Here is a 14,523-nt window from a genome sequence, read left to right as displayed (position 1 = left end):
ATCAGATCTACCTTGAGAGCTTTAAAAAAATACAGTTTTATTGGTCTTTAATCTGCATGGAATCCAAGTCAGCGGATCTGTTGTAGGTCAGGAAATCTAAACGTAAACCCTGGGAGACAACTGGCAGTGTGAGTCAGTGATTGAATATGGGATCACATGACCTAGGTTCTGAGTTTGGATATTTACTAATATTACCGTGAGTTCCTTGAATGGATAATTTAAATCTGTTCCTCAGTTTCCTTAACTGTAAAGCAGAAACAGTAACATATACCCAGCTCCTTCGGGTGTTGCAAGAACCAAAACTGAGACCTTGTGAACATGCAAAGTAAACTGGGTTTCACATAAGTAGTTTTACTATTTTGTTTCCAAAGCACTAGTTTCTAGTCATACATTTGCCAGGGTTGATTTAAGCAGTTTTGAGTTGGGATGTAAGAGAGATGGAGAAGGTCTTCTATGACAAGAACTGTACTTAAGGGACTTTTCTTCAGAAAAAAAGTGTCATCTTCACATAATTGGTACATCTTTGTTTATATTTGTTGCTTTCTCCTCAGGCAGGGTAGTAGACACAGGGATTAGAACAAAATCTTTAAAAAAATTTTTTTTAACTTCTCTATTTTGTTTTATTTTATTTTATATATTTTTGGCCACGCCATCTGTCATGCGGAATCTTTATTTCCCCAGCCAGGGATCAAACCCGTTCCGCGCCCCCCCCCCACCTGCCACCCTAATCCCTGAACCTGAGTTTGCCTAAACTACGGAAGTTGGTGACAGACAGGGAGGCCTGGCGTGCTGCAGTCCACGGGGTCGCAAAGAGTCAGACACGACTGAGCGACTGAACTGAACCCCTGGAAGGGGAAGTCCCTAAAACAAAATCTCTCATTTCTGTTGGCTGCATGAGCAGATTGAGAGATTCAGTCTCTGACAATGGCCTCAGACACCCCGACTTCCCTTTAGCAGTGAAATGTGTATTGCTTTGAAGAGTTGCCTAATTTTAAAAAATTTCTTTATTTTTTTTTTTTTTTGACAAGGGAAAGATATTGTATTTTTTATTTAAAAAAGAAAGAAAATTTATTTTTATTTATATGATTATACCTGTAGGAATTTTTTTTTGTTTCTTTGAATTTTAAAATATTAATGTTGGTAATATGCAACCATCGCCTCCCCCAAGCAGTTTTTTGTTTTTTGTTTTTTTTGATTTATTTATTTTTATTTTTTTTATTTTTTTTATTTATTTTTTTATTCTTCCAATTTTATTTTATTTTTTTTTTATTCTTCCAATTTTATTTTATTTTTAAACTTTACATAATTGTATTAGTTTTGCCAAATATCAAAATGAATCCGCCACAGGTATACATGTGTTCCCCATCCCGAACCCTCCTCCCTCCTCCCTCCCCATACCATCCCTCTGGGCCGTCCCAGTGCACCAGCCCCAAGCATCCAGCATCATGCATCGAACCTGGACTGGCAACTCGTTTCCTACATGATATTTTTAATTGAAGGATAATCACAGTATTGTGTTGGTTTCTACCATACATCAGCATGGATCAGCCATAGGTATATACATATGTCTCCTCCCTCTTGAGCCTCCCTCACACCACCCACCCCTCTAGATTGTCCCAGAGCCCCGGGTTGAGCTCCTTGCATCATTTCTCAAATTCCCACTGGCTGTCCATTTTACACATGTTAGTGTATATGTTTTCATGCTAGAGTTGCCTAATGTTTAATTTACCTAAGACAGCTGGAGTTCCTCTTTACCAAGTGACAGAAATAAATCATAAGCTATAGACATTTCAGTCAGTGGCCATTTACCTGTGATCCTGTAAAAAAGGAGGCACAGGTAATGAAACACATTGGCATTTCCCAAATCATCACTTTTGACCTTGAAATTTATTTCTAGCCTACCAGACTCCACCTGCCTCTCAGTCTCACCTGGTAGACTGTCAAGGTTTGGGTCATAGTGAGGAAATGGGTTTGGTTTACCATAGACATTCAGCAAACCCAGTGATTTTACTTAATGGGGAGTCTTACTAGCTGAAACTAGCTAGAACCCTCTGCAATGATGGCCTGAAACCCTTCGCTGCAGTTCTTATTTACTTTTTTTTTCTTAGGAAAAGAAGATTTTTCAGATCCCCTGGATGCATGCTGCTAGACATGGGTGGGATGTGGAAAAAGATGCACCCCTCTTTAGAAACTGGGCCATCCATACAGGTATGAACCCACATCATCTCCAGAGGCTGGTACTGTTGCTTTTTTTTTGGTTTCATGCTTTTTAAAAATCAAGGTATAACTGACAAATTAAATTGCAGGATATTTAAAGTGTACTTTGTTTTTTGGTTGAGAATATTTAAGTTCTACTCTCTTGGTAAATTTCACTTATATGATAGACTGTTAGCTATTGTTTCTTTTTATTTTTACTGCATGTATGAAATGCCTTGGCTTATGGTTTCATGAAGATAGTGCTGATAAACCTGTGACTTGTCTTCAGACACATCCAGGGCATATGAGGTATAGACTTCATCACTCAGAAGTGATGCTCCACCCATTCCATAGAAACTGAGTCTTTGAATTTCCTGGACATGTGGTTTTCTATTTTTTTTTAACACCAAAAATACTGTATATTGGGATATATCCAATTAACAATGTTGTAGCAGTTTCAGATGAACAGTGAAGGAACTCAGCCATATAAATGTGGTTTTCTGATGAAGTTCCCCAGGTATGTACCAGGGGGATGTAGAACTGATTTGTTCTGGAGCTGTAAACCTTGGTTGAATTATTTCCCCCAAAGGTAGTCGAGATTATATTTATTTATAACTAGAGAGCTGTTTCTCTTACTATTTATTTAGCTATGTATTTCTTACTATTTATTTATTTAGCTGTTTATTTTTGATTAATACTTACTATTTATTTAGCTATTTATTTCTTATTATTTATTTGCTGTTTATTTATGTAGCTATTTATTTATAATTTCATTTAACTAGGGAGCTGTTTGTTTGAGAGTCATTTGAAAAGGAGACCTTCCAGTGACTTATGCTTGTTGGTCTCCTGGCCTCCTGAAGCGAAGTGAAGTGAAAGTAACTCAGTCATGTCCAACTCTTCTCGACCCCATGGACTATAGAGTCTATGGAATTTTCCAGGCAAGAGTACTGGAATGGGTAGCCGTTCTCTTCTCCAGGGGATCTTCCCAACCAGGGATTGAACCCAGGTCTCCCACGTTGCAGGAGGATTCTTTACCAGCTGAGCCACCAAGGAAACCCTCCTGACCTCCTAGCTTTTTCTTTTCCTTACCTTGATTCTCCACATTGATTTCTACCCTTATTTTCTCTGAAGTAGACCTAGGGTGACCAGTTTGTCCCAGTTTGCCCTGAAACTGGGAGAAGGCAGTGGCACCCCACTCCAGTACTCTTGCCTGGAAAATCCCATGGATGGAAGAGCCTGGTGGGCTGCAGTCCATGGGGTCGCTAAGAGTTGGACACGACTGAGCAACTTCACTTTCACTTTTCACTTTCATGCACTGGAGAAGGAAATGGCAACCCACTCCAGTGTTCTTGCCTGGAGAATCCCAGGGACGGGGGAGCCTGGTGGGCTGCCGTCTATGGGGTTGCACAGAGTCGGACACGACTGAAGCGACTTAGCAGCAGCAGCAGCGCCCTGAAACTGTTGGGTTTTAAAACAAAAATTCCCGCATCCCAAGAACCTTCTCAGCTTGGAACAAACCAGGACGTTTGTTCACTGTAGGTGTGGCCTGGAATGAAAAGCATTCTCTCTACAACCCGCCAGCAATCCTGTTTCCAGAAATTTTTACTCTGGAAATAATGTTCCCTCTCTTTTTTTTTCCTCTTAACCTTCATTCTTTCGACTATTTTTTTAGGAAAGCATCAACCAGGAATAGATAAACCTGACCCAAAAACGTGGAAGGCGAATTTCCGATGTGCCATGAACTCTTTGCCTGACATTGAGGAAGTCAAGGACAAAAGCATAAAAAAAGGGAACAATGCCTTCAGAGTCTACCGGATGCTGCCCATGTCTGAGCGGCCTTCTAAGAAAGGTAGATAAAGATATTTACCGGCTAAAACATCTGTTGCTTAAATAGCGCCTTTGTGATTTCTTGATTTCCACAATCGTAGCCACAACAAGAATACAACCCTGTTCCCATTGTGGATGTTAATTCTGCCTTTACTTGGCTGGGTAAAATGACTCTCAGGGCCCCCAAGGAAAGGAAAAGAAACGTTTGGGATCTTGACCATCTACACATTACAGCAATAAATGCAGTGAGAGTTTCAGAAAGAATTTAATGTAGGGGAAATGTCTCTGCATTCTTCATGGATTAATCCCGAACTATTTTTGTTGCCACAGGAAAGAAACCAAAGACAGAAAAAGAAGACAGAGTGAAGCACATCAAGGTAATCTTTGTGCAGAGAGGAGACCAAAGTTGTGATCATACTAGTGATTCATAGTCTGTCTCATGAAGACAAGCGATGTGGTCTCTGTGAAGTATTTAATCTTGCTTCCTTTGCTGTTGTGATTTCTGTGCTCTCACGTCTTCTCTTTAGCATGTGCCCGCTTGTGGGCTCAGGTATACACACCTCCCCTGCTTCATCCAATTTCCCTGAACGATTTATGAATGAACTCACAAATCCACGCTGAGCCTGGCAGTCTTAGGCCTCCATCTGGCCCCTGCAACTCTTGCCAGCTGGTCACTTAGCTCCGGCTAAGCTCCAGCAACCCGCTACTATCTGACAATATCAAGTATGTTTTCAGGCCATTAAATATATTTTAAAGTATATTAGGTATTATAAACTTATATTAAATACCTACATTTATATATGTATGTGCTTAGTCACTCGGTTGTGTCCGACTCTTTGTGACCCCATGAACAGTAGCCCACCAGGCCCCTCAAGCCTGGCAGGCTACAGTCCATGGGGTTGTAAAAGAATTGGACGTGACTGAGTGACTGAACACACATGCACACGCACACGTATATATATGTGTGTATATGTATATATTTATGTGTGTGTATATATATATACTTGTGTGTATATATATATATATATATTTTTTTTTTTTTTTTTTTACCCTTGATAGGCTATTAGTTTGTGCTCTGTTCAGGCCCTCTATTTGTGTGGATCTCAATATAGAACTAGCTTTCAAAAAAAAAAAAAAGAACTAGCTTTCGTAACTCCCAAAGGTCTTCCATAGGGATGTATTTGTGTGTGTGAGCTTTTCCATCGGCTATGTAGTCTGAAACCCCCTACCCTGTGAGGGTCTTTGTGTGTTGATTGGGGGGCCCTTGTTCAAAAGCCATAGAATTGCCAAATATCCCATGAGAAACTGAAGATGAGCTTCAGTTGCTAAGCAAAGAGCAGACTCTACAGTCCGGGCCCGTAGACCATCAGAGAGACAGTGGTCTGCTTCAGCACACCCTGTTTGCAGATGAGGAGACGGTGGCGTGAGAAGGTTGAGTGACAGGGGCCCAAGGGCAGAGGGACATGTGGCCAAGTTCACATGGTAACTTTGAACTGAACTTAAAAGTGATGCCAAGTACTCTGATTTATACTCCAGAATAACTGTTGAAGGAAAATCCAAATTATCCAGACAGCGCAATGTTTAAAAGCAAACCACTGAGTCAAAATAGTTGGAAAAACACACACACAAAATATACTTCAGTTTGACTTGTGAAGGTAATTAGAGGGGAAAACTTAGGTAAATTGTTAAAATTTCAGACACATTTACTTCTACAATGGAAAAGAAATATTTTAGCTAGAGTGTTTCAGCAGTGAGACCTCTAGTTTCCACTTTCAGTATTTTTAGTTGGTGACTTACTTTAAATATAGCACAGTATAGGCCTTATATTTTAACTTTTTATTATGGAAAAATTTTATACACACAGGAAGGAAGCAAGTGAGTCAAATGTACTTCATAGACCGTCACCCCACTTTCAACATCAATCAGCTCATGGCCATTTTATTACATTAGTACCTCTGTCTACTTCCCTATATGCATGAAACTGCAGATACTCAACCATTTTTGACTTGCAAAAATAATTTCATATGGTTCAGCCCAATATTTTAAAGCAGATTCTAAACATCATTTCTTTCACAACTACTTCAGTAAATATCTTTAAAAGATAAATGCTCTTTAAAAATAATCCAGAATCATTATTACATCTGAAAAAATTAATAGTAGTTCTTCACTATCACCAAATATCCATCCAGTCAGTGCTTAAAAATTTCTAATTTGTCTCATAAGTTTCATAGTTTTTATACAGTCTGATCACTTGAATCAAAATCATATAAAGTTCACATGTTGTGATTTTTGTATATGTCTCAAGTCTTTTTAACCTATGGGTTTCCACTGGATTACTTTCAAAAAATTATTTTTTTCTTGCAATTGAAAAAATCTTGTTGTTTGTTATATCAGATTTCCCACCATTTGGATTTTTTTTAGGGCCTACATTCTGATTATTCTTGTTTAGTCAGAAAAGTTGTAACTTCCACAAATGTGTGATTTTGAAGAATCTTCTACAGTCTTAAGTACAGCTCTGTCATATTTACTGCTATTAATATTTTCACAGCATCTAGCTTAGTCATTGGTACAAAACAGATAATTAATACATATTTGATCACTGCCTAGATAGATGAGTATTTGTTGACCAAGTAGATGCTTAAATATATATATGGGGAGGGAGTGGAGGGTTAGAATGCAGATTAAATTTCATAATCTCAGTTAATGGAGAAATAAAAATGGAGTAACAGATGTTCACTTTTCAGTTGACTTTGCTCAGACATACCCTCCAGAAGCAATGACTATTAGGTGCCAATGATGGTAAGATGTACTATTATTTTTTTAATCTGTAAGCAGGGAAAACTGCTTGCAGTGAAATCTTGACATACATAATTGATCAGAAGGCACGTCTTACTTCAGGGGTAGGGAAATGGAGGAATGTGCCCCTCACAAGTCCATCAGTGTGCGAATTGATGACACATGGTGTTCTCGGCAGTAAAGGTCATCTGCAGCCCCGTCACAATGACAGTGTCTTGCATGTGGCCAGGCCCCACATTGACGCAGGGGGGAAAGTGAGAGCTTTCCTTGTAGGCTCAGCCATGTGGGTTAATTCCATCCCAGGAGAGGGTGCAGTGAGAAATCCTGCTGTGATGTAGGCTTGCTTAGTACCTGAATTGTGTCCCTCAGAGAGACATTGTTCCTTCAGCAGAAGATAGGCGATTCATCGGAAGTAAACACAACTTAACTTTTGAATATAAATCCCCTTGCATCTGACTTAACAACAAAGGCTGGGAACATGGAGGAGGCTTGTAGGCTTTCCCAAGTGCTGTGGCTCATGGCTGCATAGTGTTCATTGAATGTTTCTGGAGAGCGGTTCAAAGTCCATTCCCCAGATGGTCTGGAATTGTGTAAAGGATTTTACTGAGATGTTCATACATTACTTTTTATTGTTTGTCAAAACAGCTAAGATCTGAGTTCATATGTCCTGTGCATATATGCAACGGAATAGACTAGGTAGGTTTCTTCTACAGAGAAAATTTGTCTTATACAAATGCTTCCCTTGTGGCTTAGTATCTACCGGCTAATGCAGGAGACGTGGGTTGGATCCCTGGGTCGGTAGGATTCCTTGGAGAAGGAAATAGCAACCCATTCTAGTATTCTTGCCTGGGAAGTCTCATGGACAAAGGAGCCTGGCATGGTCCACGGGGTCGCAAAGAGTCGGACATGACTGGGTAACTAAGCACAAGCGTGTAGTAACTGGGTATGAAAATTTACTGTTAAAACAAGCTCTTCCCAGTCTTCCTTCAATTAAAGTTGAAGTGTTGTTTTTTTTTTTTAAGATACCTGAATAAATACTATTCTTCTTTAAATTATTTTTTTCATTGCAGTATAGTTGATTGAGTTGAAGTTTTAACTAGGAAGAAATATTCAGAGCATGCTGGCCCACTCTTAGAATATTTCTTGGGCCATTCAGGTAGTCTGTTATCTCCATGCTCTTTGTTTCCTCGGGAAATAGCTTCCCGGAAACTGGGAGACCAAGGCCCACTGACCACGTGATATGTGCAGAAATGCTGCCTCCATATCCTCAGATGTTGGAGTATATGCTGTGCACTCAGGGAGCCATTTTACTTGAACTAAGCCCTGCCTGCATGGAGGTAACTGGCTGTCTAAGGGAATATTCTCATAAGAAGCACAGTAGAGAGCAGTACTAGATGGCACGTCATCAGAGTATATCTGTGTTTCAGAAAATGTCCCAAAGCCATGATGAGTAAGGATAGAAGTGGATAAAACAGAGGGGTGTAGCTGACATTCTGGCGCTCTTACCATGCTCTCAGCTTCAATTATTACCTGTTTCGTCTTTCTCATGATGGGCAGGTTGTCTCCCTTTTGTATTAGCAGCAGTGGAGGCACAGGGATGTTGAGTGATTTTCCCAGAGTTCCACGCTTTATGGAGTTGGGATTTGATTCCAGGCGAGTCCAACTCCAGAACCTGTGCCACATCACCTTCCTCAGTGCCTCAGTGCTGTGGGCTCCGAGCCAGGCCTTGGGGGACATGCCAGTAAATTGGTGGATATCCACTCCCACCAGCAGCATCGCACGTGAAGGTCTGGAGGTCAGAGTTGATGTTTGGTCTTCATTGGATAGGGCTTCCCTGGTGGCTCAGATGGTAAAGAATCTGCCTGCAATGCAGAAGATCTGGGTGGGGAAGATCCCCTGGAGAAGGGCATGGCAACCCACTCCAGTGTTCTTGCCTGGAGAATTCCAGGACAGAGGAGCCTGGCGGGCTACAGTCCACGGGGTTGAAAAGAGTTGGAAATGAGAAGTCAGGAAACCAGCTTCATTAGAGCAGGAGCCTGAGTGAGGCCTCATGGGGAAAGAAGGCATGTAGGTAGGATGGATTCGAAATGAATACTTGCGAACTGTAGACTGCTTCCAAATCAAAGAATTGATGCTCTTAGAGAAAATATAATCAAGGACAGCCTTGCACAGTCACTTGGTAAAGAGCAGGCCTGGTCTCTGTTAGTTTTGAGTGCAGACCTCTAGATGGGAGTTACAGAAAAGCAGGTATTGGCTCAGCAGAATTTTATTTTATTTTATTTTTGGCCACCTTGCACAGCATGCTGGATCTTAGTTCTCCTACCAGGGATTGAACCCACCCTCCCTGCATTGGAAGTTTGAAGTCTTAACCACTGGACTGCCAGGGAAGTCAGCAGATTTTTCCGAGAGAGCGCTCGGATCCAACAGTGACTTGAGCTGGCTTACCAAACAATATGCTCCCTGTTGCTGTCCACAGATAGACTGAATGACTACCTGTCAGGGCTCATCCTGGAGTAAGCTTTTCATGGGTGGCAAGGGACCTTCAATTTTTAAACCTTAATGAACTGAAAACCCATGCCAGCAACCCACCTGAACTTTCAACAGATGGAATCAGAACCGCTCTAGAAGCAGGAAACAAGTGAAAGTACTCACCCAGCCAACCCTGGTGCCTCCCTCTCCTCCTGGAGGCTCTTGAAGAGGCTGCTCAGAGCACAGTCTGCAAAACTGGTTGGCCGACTAACCTCCATGGATGTTTTTGTGGCATAAGGCACCGCTGAACTCCTTGGGAAGGACTTGGAGCATGGTGGACTTGATATTTAAGGGAGGTCTTTCTCACAGTCAGGGAGGAGAGACTGAAGTAGACAGTTTAGCTGAAAATAGTGGTTGGAATGGAGAGGAGACATTTCTCTGCAAGAGGATGCTGAGGATGAAGACAGGTATGGATCCAAGAGGCAGCCCTGAGTTTTCAGGCCTCATGGAGAGATGCTAGGACAGAAAGAGGAGCCAGGTTGGCTTAGGACTCAGCAGGCCAGGTTATGGTACAGCCAGGTGTGGTACAGGACAAGAATGAGCATCACAGAGGACCAGGAGATGCTGTGGACAAAGGCCGTTCGTGACCTGAGGGATCTCTGTATATTTGTTCTGTAGAGAAACGTTCACCTATTTTCTTAATTTGGGCTCTTGCCTTACAAAAAAATAATAACATAGTTTAGTTTTAGATCTTCCTATTCTAATAATTTCAAAAATTTCAGCTGAACGTAGTGAGGATCCCTGTTTTTCTGCTCCCTGGATGGAAACCTTTCAGAGAGGTGCTAGACGCTTTTCACTAGACAATCTACTGTCTTGTCCTTCCAGAACCAAAGAGAAGGTTTGCATGGAGGACTTGGGAATCGATCGGCTGGTTATTTTGGATGTGGGGACGGGAGGAGGCAAAGCAGTGTTCATAGTCTCAGCCTCCATTGGTGGTGGTGGTGGTGTAGTCGCCCAGTCGTGTCTGACTCTTCGGGACCCCAACGATTGTAGCTCACCAGGCTCTTCTGTCCATAGGATTTCCCAGGCAAGAATACTGGAGTGAGTTGCCATTTCCTATTCTGTTCTGTTACAGAAGTTGTGCAGGATTCAAGGCAGGGATCTGGGGAATAGAACAATGTTGGCAGTAGTTCTCAGTCTCCATTGGAATTAGTACAGGATCCAAGGGTTTATTAAGAAGCTACTGGAATTGGACCATGTTCCCTGACCAAAGACTGGGTTCAGCTCCCGTATCTCCTCAGATTAAAAGGAGTGTGATCTTAGAAAACTAATTTCGTCTCTGAGTCATAGTTTTCTCAAGTGTAATGTGATAAAAGTCGCACTTGCCGCTAATTAAACTGTAGATCATGTGAAACACTTTGACGTCTCCACATTGAGAAATCAGAATAATTTAGGTTTTTAAATATATGCAAGTCTGACTGCCTCGTTACTTTTACAAGAAACCTAAAGTGGAAAATGACAACAAAAGAGACCCATGAAAATGAGCAGTTCTTTCCATAATTCCCTAAAATGTTCTTAGTTCCTTTTGGGAAATCAAAGAGATGGAAGAGGAATAAGATGACACATAGAGCTTGGTGGAGATGTTGAGGGGGGTAGAAAGGGGGCCATTGAGAAAGCCAGAGAGGAAGGGGCCCTCAGCAGGGTGGCAAATCCGGTAGCTTTTGTTGTCAAGAACGGAGAGTTACAGGTCTTCCTGTTGGATGTCAGAGTGTGGGGCTGAGGGAAAGAGACTTGCAGAAAGGTGCTTTGGGAGAGTGGAGTTTTATCTGTGACCTTGGATAATAGCGAGTGTTTATTTAATTATAGATGACAGGTGCATATTCATTGTATTTAATCTTTCCATCATCCCTGTGGGAATGGTGTGGGTTCTATTATTGTCCTCAGTTTACAGCTGTCCACAGCATCCTAAGAGACCGCTGAAGAGGCTAAAGCCCTGTAACTAGTGAAAGACTTGAACTCCAGGCTCATGTGACTCCAAAGCCAGACCGTCTCATCGTCACCCTCTCCGGGAGCTGAGAGTTCGCTTCCACGAGTGGAGTGGCAGCCAGACTGCAGGCTTTTCCGAGCCACAGTGAGGGGGCTGTGGTGGGAAGGCAGGTGCACAGTCAAGAGTTTAGCTCTCAAGGGAATGTGATGCCTCAAGTCACAAGCAAGCGAGTTTCTTCCCAGAAAGGATAAACTCTTTGGAATTTGTAAAAGAGATGCTACAAGGAAAGAGGATAAACATTCTACCCAACAGGGCGGTCCCTGGTCCTTCCTGGGGATGGGGGGGCAGCGGGGCGGGGGGGGGGGTGTCAGCGTTTCATACATCTGGTCAACCCTGCTGTTTGTGATTTTTTTTTTTTCCCCAAGAACTGAGCTATACAGTGAGGTAATGTCTTTAAAGTCACGGATATCATGGTGGGAATTTGCTGGGTGGGACTGTGGCTTCCCTAAGGTTTACAGGGCATTCGTGATTGAGTCCAAGCAGCACATGCATTGATAAGAATACTCTGCATGCCTTGGAGCAGCCACTTGAAATTTTTCAAAGCAGAGTCATATCCATCTCACATGATCTTCTGCTCCCGTCTTCTGTTCTTTCCATCCTTATACCCCCGTCTCCAGTGTGGTTTCCCCAGGAGTTGTGTGTGGCTTTTTTGGTCTGATTCTGTTGCTGTCATAGATAGCAATAGCTTCTCTTCTCTTGAAGAGAAGCGCTCTCATCAAACCACTGAAAGTCAGTCTGTACCCCAGCACTGGCTGTCCAGAGCTGTTGGTGCTTTCAGAGGTTGGAGGGCTCTGGTGCACTTGAGTAAACCAGAATCGAGAGCCGAGCTTAGGCAGAGGAATTGATTCTCCTAGATTCATTAGTATCAATATGTAGACTCTCGGAAGGCTTTAACAGGCACCATGGATATGGGCTGCTCCACTTGCCTCCACAGAGTCAAGGGGTCTTCAGCTGGGAGTCTGGCCCGTGTCACCGGCTGCCCCGCCCCACCCCTGGGGCAGGATGCTCAAGTGGCCAGGGTCCAGGGCAAACCCTATATGAGAAAAATTCATCCACCATGTGCTCTGAGTTCCTGTCCTTGGGCTCATAGTTGAGGCAGAGCTTTTCCTCCAAAAGTATAAAAGGATTCCTCCCTTAGAGAGAAGGTCAGGAGCTGACGCACGCACGCCCTCCTTCAGAGAAGGAAGAGTTGGGGTCTCCCTAGCACGGAGCTTTACTTAGATAGTAATGCAGCTTCCTTATCCAGGGGTCATCGGGTTGCAGAGGTAAGCATTTCAGGAAGGTAAGCCAGGTGCAATGGTGTTACCTCCTCCAAGGAAGAAGTGGGAAAAAAGGGAACACTAGAGGAGACATTCTAGGCAGAAATGTGCTTTTTAAGCTCTAGCTGATTGAAAACATACACTTGAAACATGCACTTGGGAGATGAACCTGACCTTGGCATTAAAAGAAAGCAGACAGGGTAGAATTTAAGCTAAGCAAAGGAAGGGAAAAGGAAGTGTTCTCAATTCTTTTTTCTTTTCTTCTTCCTAGCAAGAACCAATTGAGTCACCTTTGGGGCTTAGTAACGGAGTAAGTGATCTTTCTCCTGAGTATGCGGTCCTGACTTCAACTATAAAAACTGAAGTGGATAGTACGGTGAACATCATAGGTAAACTGTTTTGACATCTCATTTCTTTATACACACAAGTAGCCCCTCCGGGGTCGAGAATTTGTAAAACGTGACTTAAAATAACATAGGCTGTGGGAGGAGGGCTTGGAACTGTCTCAGAATGCAAGTTCAGGCCCTCGGATGTCAGGGCTGAAAAATACAATCCTTTGAGGATCAGATAAAGGAACTGAGGTGGATGGACCTCAAGAAAATAGGTAGATGAAAAGAGATTCCACCGCCCGCCCCACCCCCCGCCCCTCACTGGCGGCTAATCACCGGCAGTTCTCAGTCTTTGCATTTTTGGTTATGTGGACAAATGTATTATTTATTTAACTTGGGAACAAGGAGTGGGGGAGACTGTCCCCACCAGTCCTCACAGCATCTTCTGGATGACGGACCTGCCACAGAGGTGGTGCTCATCTCTCAGAGGCGGAAACAGAAGTGTGTGGCCGGAGGGCATGCTGTGATCCCGCGGAGAGTTCTGAGTACCTTCTGTGCCGCAGAAGCAGCGCTGTGCACGGGGAAATAGATCGGGAGCAAGGCAGGACCAACTCCTAGTTTCATGGAACTGCAGATAACAACAGCTTTGCCGTCTATGTTAAATGCGCCAGAGGGACAGACTGGAGAGATGAGATGATGCTGCTGGGGGAGGAACTGCAGCAGGGGGCTGGCAGCAGACCTGGCCCCATGGACCCCGATGCAGGAACACACTTGGAGGACTAGAGGGAAGGCCAGTGCACCTGGGGAGGGCTCATGAGGCTCTTCAGAAAGGAAGTGGGGTGGGCTTATGGGGGCCTTTGCAGACCCTGGGAAGGAGGTTGGGTTTTTTTCCTCAGAGTGCTGGAGGGTGTGTGTGTGTATATGTTTAAGTTTTTAAAAATTGAAATACAGCAGATACTAAGGCTCACAGATGTTGCATATACATGCATCATGTAAGCCCCACCCCAGGAGGCTTTTAGGCAGGAGGGTGACAAGCGTGGATTATATCTCAGTAAAGTCCCACCGGGGTGCTGCCATGAGTGGATGGTGGGGACCCTTTGTAAGAGTGGAGACCAAGCCTTGAACTTGTATTCTGACTCCAGCCCAGGAATCCAGAACCTCTGTTTCTTTGCCCTCAATACCTTTGGTTTCATTTCATTTTGCTCCATTTTGTAAACAATTAGGGCTTCTAACACTGGTAAGAATGGGAAAGATGAAGCAGAGCTCCAAGAGTCAGTCTCACATCTGAGGACCTTCATTTGTGGGTTCTCAGTGGCTTCTCCGATGGCTCAGCAGATGAAGAATCTGCTTGTAATGCGGGAGACACAGGAGACACGGGTTCAATCCCTGGGTTGGGAAGAGTCCCCTGGAGAAGGAAATGGCAACCCACTCCAGTATTCTTGCCTGGGAAATCCCATGGACAGAGGAGCCTGGTGGGCTACAGTCCATGGGGTTGCAGAGAGTCGGACATGACCGAGCTACTAAGCACACAGTGTGGGGTTTGGACCGGAAGTTGCAACCGCTGCACGTGGGGTTTTGGAGTTTGGAGGTAGAATCACAG

General features: G+C 43.4%; 1 protein-coding gene across 20 annotated transcripts in view; it reads left to right on the top strand.

The window, feature by feature from the left end:
- Positions 1-14,523, top strand: part of IRF2 (interferon regulatory factor 2) — an 84,052-nt gene that overhangs the window by 48,568 nt on the left and 20,961 nt on the right. For all 20 annotated transcript variants that reach the window (XM_086379947.1, XM_086379939.1, XM_086379940.1 and 17 more), the window contains 4 exons: positions 2,109-2,208; positions 3,869-4,045; positions 4,354-4,400; positions 12,866-12,983. In XM_086379947.1, the coding sequence (XP_086236073.1) occupies positions 2,109-2,208; positions 3,869-4,045; positions 4,354-4,400; positions 12,866-12,983 (442 nt within the window). The remainder of the gene's footprint in view (positions 1-2,108; positions 2,209-3,868; positions 4,046-4,353; positions 4,401-12,865; positions 12,984-14,523) is intronic.

This window comes from Bos grunniens, chromosome 27 (genome assembly GCF_055505025.1).
Source record: "Bos grunniens cultivar Pamir isolate PY7600 chromosome 27, Bosgru_T2T1.0, whole genome shotgun sequence".
NCBI classification, from domain to species: Eukaryota; Metazoa; Chordata; class Mammalia; order Artiodactyla; family Bovidae; genus Bos; species Bos grunniens.
Note: the sequence above shows the minus strand (reverse complement) of the source record. Positions and strands in the feature narration are given on the sequence as shown.